The following is a 6798-nucleotide window of genomic DNA, read 5'->3' on the forward strand; positions in this document are numbered from 1 at the left end:
TTTGTAATTGTAATAGATTGTTAGTTGCAAGTAGCGATATGGCATTATTCAATGGTATGGATTTTATTTTGACAAAATTATTTGTCACATCTGGCAATACTTTCAAACGATTTCCAATTGATGCTCTGAAATTTCTGATTTTTCGTGTGCTTAGAATTTTATTGATATCTGGTTAGTAGAAAATATTTTGGCTAAGTTTTAAATACGCAAAATAGTTTGAAAAATCATAAAAACATAAGAACGAGTGTAACTATATAAGCTTAGTGTTATTACCACAAGAAAACAAGTGAAACTACAAACGTTTTCGGTACTGCTTTCGTGTTTCTCGTCTCCTCGTTTTCGTATGACTTTTCTCTATCTATTTTCCTCAGCGGTTACAAATGCACTTGTTTGTGTACATAGTATAAATTATCCACTTAAACTATTTAAAGTTTTACTTATTTACTTTTTTTAATCGTGTACAACTTTACATTTTTAGTTTTCTGTAATTTAATATCACACTGTTCCTCTAAATGTAAGTAAATATAATTCATATGCAATATTACATATACATATAGTAAATATACGTACGCAAATGTGTATTCAAAATGGGTAGAGCAGATTGCGCAGGTTACCTCTAAAATACTAACGTTGTACAGCGTATTTTTACCTAAAAAATTTCTAAAAAACAGAGGTGTAATATCATTAAATTGTAAAACCTATGTGCTCCAATGAAGTTTCAGCGAGTCGCCACTCCACAGCCTTTTTATGAATTAGTTTCTACAACTGTCACCTAAACATGGATTCAGGCGACGGTGGGCTACTACATGTACCCAAATTTATTCTATTAGGAAAAGTTTGTTATCACATCATTTGGAGCAAACCACACCCAGGTTTATTAAATTGCATATGTGGAAAGTTCCATATTTTTTTTTATATTACAGTTGTTAGTAGGATGTATGTATATACGTCCACTATTATTCAAGGTTAAAAATTTTAACTACTCTGTTATCATTGGGAAACAGCAAATTTTACAACGTGAAATAGTAATACTGATTGTAAAACCTTAAACAGACTTATCATAATATAAAAAGGATACCAAAGCTAATACAAATCACCAATCATAAGATAAAGTATTTCGAAGATAAAATCTACCTTTGCAAATGAAAGTGTCAAGTGTCGCTAAGTATTTCCGACAGCCAATGTTAAATACGATTTATTGTGATATTTCAAAATTAAATATATTAAAATAATACATGAATTATATATACACCATAAATATTTTGTTCAAAATAATGGTAGCTAATAACGAAGGGTACATGCCCACGAAAAATTTACGGCAATATGATATTGATTCGATTCTTAATATACAACAGAATAATTGATTTGAGCTTCTATTCCGTGTTCCGAAGAGGTCACCTCCACACCATTGGAACTGTTTAACAAAATACTGCATAAAGTACCGCTCTTAAAAATGAAATAGGGTCTTGTTTTATAAAAGTTATTATTGTATCTTCTGCAACCGAAAAAACCCTAATAGTCATAATATATCACTTTGAGATTAACATGATTTGTACATGTGTCCTTTATTTTAAAATATAGACCACAGGCAAATATCTCATGCATGCAGTAAGTATTTATCGTCTTAGGAACAGACCAGTTATATTAATTAGAAGGCAACTAGTGTCCTTCTATTTGGTACTCGTAACGACAAACTACCGTCATATGTTATATCCTTGAAATTTAAACAATTAGATATTCATAAACATAATGTTAAGTCTTTTGTTCATCTGACTACGTTTTTAGTTACGAGATGAGAGTAGCAAAACAATTGTGGCGTGTCTGATTGCCTGCTGTTCATTTTAAGAGTATATGTCAAAAGCAGTGAGCTAAGAGCTAAGCATCGAGAGAACAGGCACGCGTAAAAGATATGTATGTATCTGATTCGGTAGCTTGAACGTTGCCCTATAATCAGTTTTGATTTTAGTTTTCAATTGAATCTCGTTGGCAGTGGAATTAATACGCTTTGTTTGCCTTCTTTCTAGTAAGAAAATTCAATAACATGATTTTTCGCAAATAATTTGTACATATAGAACATACATAAGTAAATTTATTGTACTTGCACAGTGTCGCTATTTGCTCAAATTTTATACGAATGAAAATGCATTTAAAGATAAGTGGTTTTTCGTAATATTTAGAAACGGCATTAAAGCATTGCGGCGGACACAATATGGAAGACCCCAATCGTATGATGGCTCATACGGGCGGTATGATGGCTCCGCAAGCCTATGGTATGCCAGGTCAGGATGATGGACAAAATACTGGAAACGAAAATGAAGTGCGTAAACAGAAAGATATCGGTGAAATTTTGCAGCAGATCATGAGCATTTCGGAGCAATCATTAGATGAGGCGCAAGCAAGAAAACACACTTTAAACTGTCATCGTATGAAGCCGGCTTTGTTTTCGGTGCTGTGTGAGATTAAGGAGAAAACCGGTAAGTGAAAAATTATTATTTTTTCCCTCGTTTCCCCCTTATATTTTGGCCGACATATTTAAAATTTCTGCACCATAATCAATTGAGCGCAAAATCAACCAATATTTGTTGATTTTCATTAATTCTGTTTTATGTTTGCACAAATAGTACAAAACAAACTATATTTGCTTTGTCGCCAGTGTTCATAAAATGCAAAGCACGTTCCCAGTGGTCCACAATGTAAGATTCTATAGAGTATTTAAATCTTCATGCTACAACCCCTATTTTTCACATTTTCATTGGCGAAATGTAAGCTTATGTGACTTTATTGAAAATGTAACATGTGTTTTGAATGGGTCAACAGCATTGTCGTAGAAATCACAATTGACAATTTTCTTATGTAGATATTACTAAACCGAAAAAATGAGCAAGAGGTAAAGTGACAGGTTATAATAAAAAATATTAAAGACAAAAGTTGGTTCCTAGATGGAAACTGAAATCATCAGATAAAAATCAAATAACTATTATTTTAAATCCTATGTAATGCTTTTTAGTTGTTGTTTAAATAAGAAAATGTAGAATTATGTTTTGAATTTGACATGCCAACATATTATATACAAAAATATTAAACGTTTTAAAAGGTTTTTATTTTTCTAACTACGAATTTAAGTTTGAAATATAATATCAAGCATCATTTAATAGTTTTTCATAATTTTGAAACCATTTTTGTTATCTTAACGCATTCGCGAATATTTAATATGTTCACATCATTGTCTCAGGATCTTTACATATCTTAAATGTAGTGATGTTAGAAATCAAGAAGATGTTTTAAATGTTTATCCATTACTTGTCAGCTTGCACCGTTTAAACTAAAGTTCAGCACCGCAACTCTGCAGCATCGATCCGGTTTAATATTCAATGTCTCCTGAGTTCGTACAGTGTATAACAGGCATATGCAAATTGCATGTAATGTTAAATCTTGTCGCGCCTACTTGCTGTGACAGAATTTTATTAACGCGACAATGCTTTTTCCATAAAGTTGCTTAAAATATACTCGAATAAACAATTTACCTCATTTGTTTATTTGATATTCATATGTATGCAGGTAAATAATTGTCTTCTATAATTACGATAATACAAATGAAAGGGTATTATTATGGTTGTTATTAATAAAATGCTCTGCTCAACAGAAGAGTTATATGAATAAAATATGCCATATTCAATAAAAAATTAACCCGATATTGAAATTCTCTTGAATATCTCTCTGACCACACATTTTTTTCTACTCAATGGCATATCTATGTGCATTGCAGTTCCTTAAAGTTCTACCTTGCAAATTTAATCATGTTTTAAGTGCAAAATCTACACGGCATTTTAATAATTTTGCCAACTTGGTTCAGCTAGTGCGTGTGTTTCATTGCTTGTGCATACTTTCTTGTATACATAAAGACATATGTATGTATATTTACATATGCACTACGAGAAGCAAGCAAAGCAATACGAATCTATAGTGGCAACACAAAGGAATACAATAAGAAAATGAAAGCTAAAGTTTTTTAATCTAATCTTAAATTGGCATACAACTACTTTGCAAGCTCAGGGACCATCCCTGTGAGCTGTACGTGCCGATGGTTGGGGTTATGATGCGTTTGTATTTCTTGTTGTCTGTTTTTCTATTTCTGCCTTGGTTCATCCCTTCAATATGAGTAGCAAGCCACAATACACGGATGTGCGTTCTGAATGGTTGCGGACTATTTCGCACAAGTTTTAGATTAAATGATTTGGGTGTGGGCTATGCAAACGATGTAATGGTACAGGATGTTACTTTATGAGTACCTTGTTGTTAGCTTTGAATGAAATGTTTGCAACATCTTGCGTATTGAGTTCTGATTTTGTCTATTTTTATTTGAAAAACGAAACAAAATTATGCATATTGTCATGAGTATTTCTGGACAAAATGCAAATAGAGACAAAATCTCTTGAGTAACTGGGCAAATACAAATTGGGAATTTAATTTCATTATCTGTTGCAGAGGTGAATCTGAAATGTTATGCGATTATACGAAGTATGAAACTATAAAATAAATATAAAAAGGACTAAATATAATAATAAATAATAGATTCAGTCCTATGTTATAATTAGCTCAAGATTTTAGGCGAAAGTAAATGTATAACGATAAAATAATTCGTGAAACGGCTTAAAAAATTTATATATTAAATGTATAAATAAAAATAATATATGTAAATGAATACTTTGTTAATTAATATATTAAAAATTTTTTCTGCGAAGTCCTTTCCATTCGTAATACGCAAGAGGAAGAACCACCAGATCCACAGTTAATGCGTCTGGATAATATGCTTATCGCAGAAGGTGTTGCAGGACCAGAAAAAGGTGGTGGCGGTGCAGCGGCCGCTTCCGCGGCAGCAGCAAGTCAAGGTATATTCAACAATATATATACTTTGCTTTGCACTAAATTTTCACTAAACAGGATCTTCCTTGTCGATCGATGGAGCTGACAACGCAATTGAGCATTCAGATTACCGAGCAAAGCTTGCACAGATTCGTCAGATATATCATCAAGAGCTAGAGAAATATGAACAGGCGTGCAATGAATTCACCACACATGTTATGAACTTACTTCGAGAACAAAGTAGGACCAGGTGCGTAATTATACTAAGGATACAAATACATGGTTCACGAGTATTCTCTATTTACAGGCCAATTACACCTAAGGAAATTGAACGCATGGTCCAAATAATTCACAAAAAATTCAGCTCAATACAAATGCAGTTGAAGCAATCGACGTGCGAAGCTGTAATGATATTACGATCTCGATTTCTGGACGCTAGACGTAAGCGTCGCAATTTTAGTAAGCAAGCTTCCGAAATTCTCAATGAGTATTTCTATAGTCATTTGAGCAACCCATATCCATCTGAGGAAGCAAAAGAGGAGTTAGCGAGAAAGTGTGGAATAACAGTGCGTTTATAAACCAAAATTATGTGTAAAAAGTTTTGAAATATTTTAATTTTTTTAAGGTTTCCCAAGTTTCTAATTGGTTCGGTAACAAACGCATTCGATACAAAAAGAACATAGGTAAGGCACAGGAAGAGGCCAATTTATATGCTGCTAAGAAGGCAGCTGGTGCTTCGCCATATTCAATGGCTGGCCCACCAAGTGGCACCACTACACCTATGATGTCACCAGCACCTCCACAGGATTCTATGGGCTACCCCATGGGCTCAGGCGGGTACGATCAGCAGCAATACGATAACAGTATGGGCGGTTACGACCATACTCTACATCAGGACCTTAGCCCTTGAGGCGGTTTAACATACCACACTTCACATGTATACGAGCAAAAGTGAACATAAAAAATCACTTGTGAAATATATTAAGATACATATTTTTATTATTAAATTAAAAACTTGATATGCTTTGTCAATATCTTAATATTATAATGTTAATTTCAGACAAAGTATTCAATATTTTTACAATTCCTACAAATCATATAAAATTGCAGATACCTTAACTTTTTGATTTCAATATACTTATTTACGTTATCCTAATCAATATCACGCCCAGTTCGTTTACCTAGGAAATCTTTTATTTTAAGCTTCAAAAGCATAAAAACTCCACTTTATATGTTCATTTTTGCTCCGCAGTGTGTATACGCAATTAACAATAATGTATACGTAATATTGCATACGATAATATGTAGGCATCTATATATAATTTGAATTAAGCGTAACAATCTTTTATTGAAATGAAAATCCGTATACGAAACTTTAGATATAAATATTAACATACATCATAGTAATAAAAATATAAAAAACATGTGCAAATTCAGAAGCAGCTATCAAAATCTACAATTTTAATTGTATGGTAACAGCTAAAACAGCTAATTATAGAGTGCAAATTCGATGATGTATGTAGGTGTGCATATAATATTAATACTTTGCCAAGCCCAAATTTACGATACTTATATTTTTTTAGCACAACCTTTTAACTGACGATACATCTCAAGAGAGGTAGATAAAAAAAGTTATGCAAGCTAAAGCAAAAATCTCAATATGAGCACATTTACTTATCTATTACCTATGTACGTAACTATTGTACTTTTGGCCAACATTCTTCAAGTATTTAATAGAAAGTATTGTAACAAGTTCTCTAATATAACTATAAAAAGCATTACCTTCAATTTATAATGTGTAATTATTTTAAATTAATAAAGTATATAAAATTGTGGCAAACAATTTATCTGACCGTTTATTGGGTTCATAAAACGATATGTGTACAGATTTATCGAATTGAAGACATGAATTAGAAAACCTGATGGTAATATGAG

The 6798-nt window shown here is 32.2% G+C and overlaps 1 protein-coding gene and 1 long non-coding RNA gene across 4 annotated transcripts in view; one reads left to right on the forward strand and one right to left on the reverse strand.

Moving 5' to 3' along the window:
* Positions 1-6798, reverse strand: part of LOC126760300 (uncharacterized) — a 63094-nt gene that overhangs the window by 34017 nt on the left and 22279 nt on the right. The window lies entirely within an intron of this gene.
* On the forward strand, positions 67-6706 carry LOC126760282 (homeobox protein extradenticle). Of its 3 annotated transcripts, XM_050475808.1 has the most exons (7): positions 92-171; positions 479-514; positions 2178-2474; positions 4743-4889; positions 4942-5113; positions 5171-5429; positions 5489-6706. In XM_050475808.1, the coding sequence occupies exons 3-7, from the start codon at positions 2210-2212 to the stop codon at positions 5771-5773; spliced, it is 1128 nt and encodes a 375-aa protein (XP_050331765.1). In that variant the 5' UTR covers positions 92-171; positions 479-514; positions 2178-2209; the 3' UTR covers positions 5774-6706. The 3 variants fall into 3 exon arrangements, with proteins under 3 accessions (XP_050331764.1, XP_050331765.1, XP_050331766.1); XM_050475807.1 differs by lacking the exon at positions 479-514 and having other exon boundaries at positions 67-171; XM_050475809.1 differs by lacking the exons at positions 92-171; positions 479-514 and adding an exon at positions 1948-2023.

Source organism: Bactrocera neohumeralis, chromosome 5, assembly GCF_024586455.1.
Source record: "Bactrocera neohumeralis isolate Rockhampton chromosome 5, APGP_CSIRO_Bneo_wtdbg2-racon-allhic-juicebox.fasta_v2, whole genome shotgun sequence".
NCBI classification, from domain to species: domain Eukaryota; kingdom Metazoa; phylum Arthropoda; class Insecta; order Diptera; family Tephritidae; genus Bactrocera; species Bactrocera neohumeralis.

Bases quoted from the DNA above. Each gene is read 5' to 3' on its own strand.
- LOC126760282 (XM_050475807.1), top strand. From the start codon at position 2,210: ATGGAAGACCCCAATCGTATGATGGCTCATACGGGCGGTATGATGGCT. The intron at 5,114-5,170 runs GTGCGTAATTAT...CTCTATTTACAG, and splicing joins CGAGAACAAAGTAGGACCAG to GCCAATTACACCTAAGGAAA. The intron at 5,430-5,488 runs GTGCGTTTATAA...AATTTTTTTAAG, and splicing joins CGAGAAAGTGTGGAATAACA to GTTTCCCAAGTTTCTAATTG.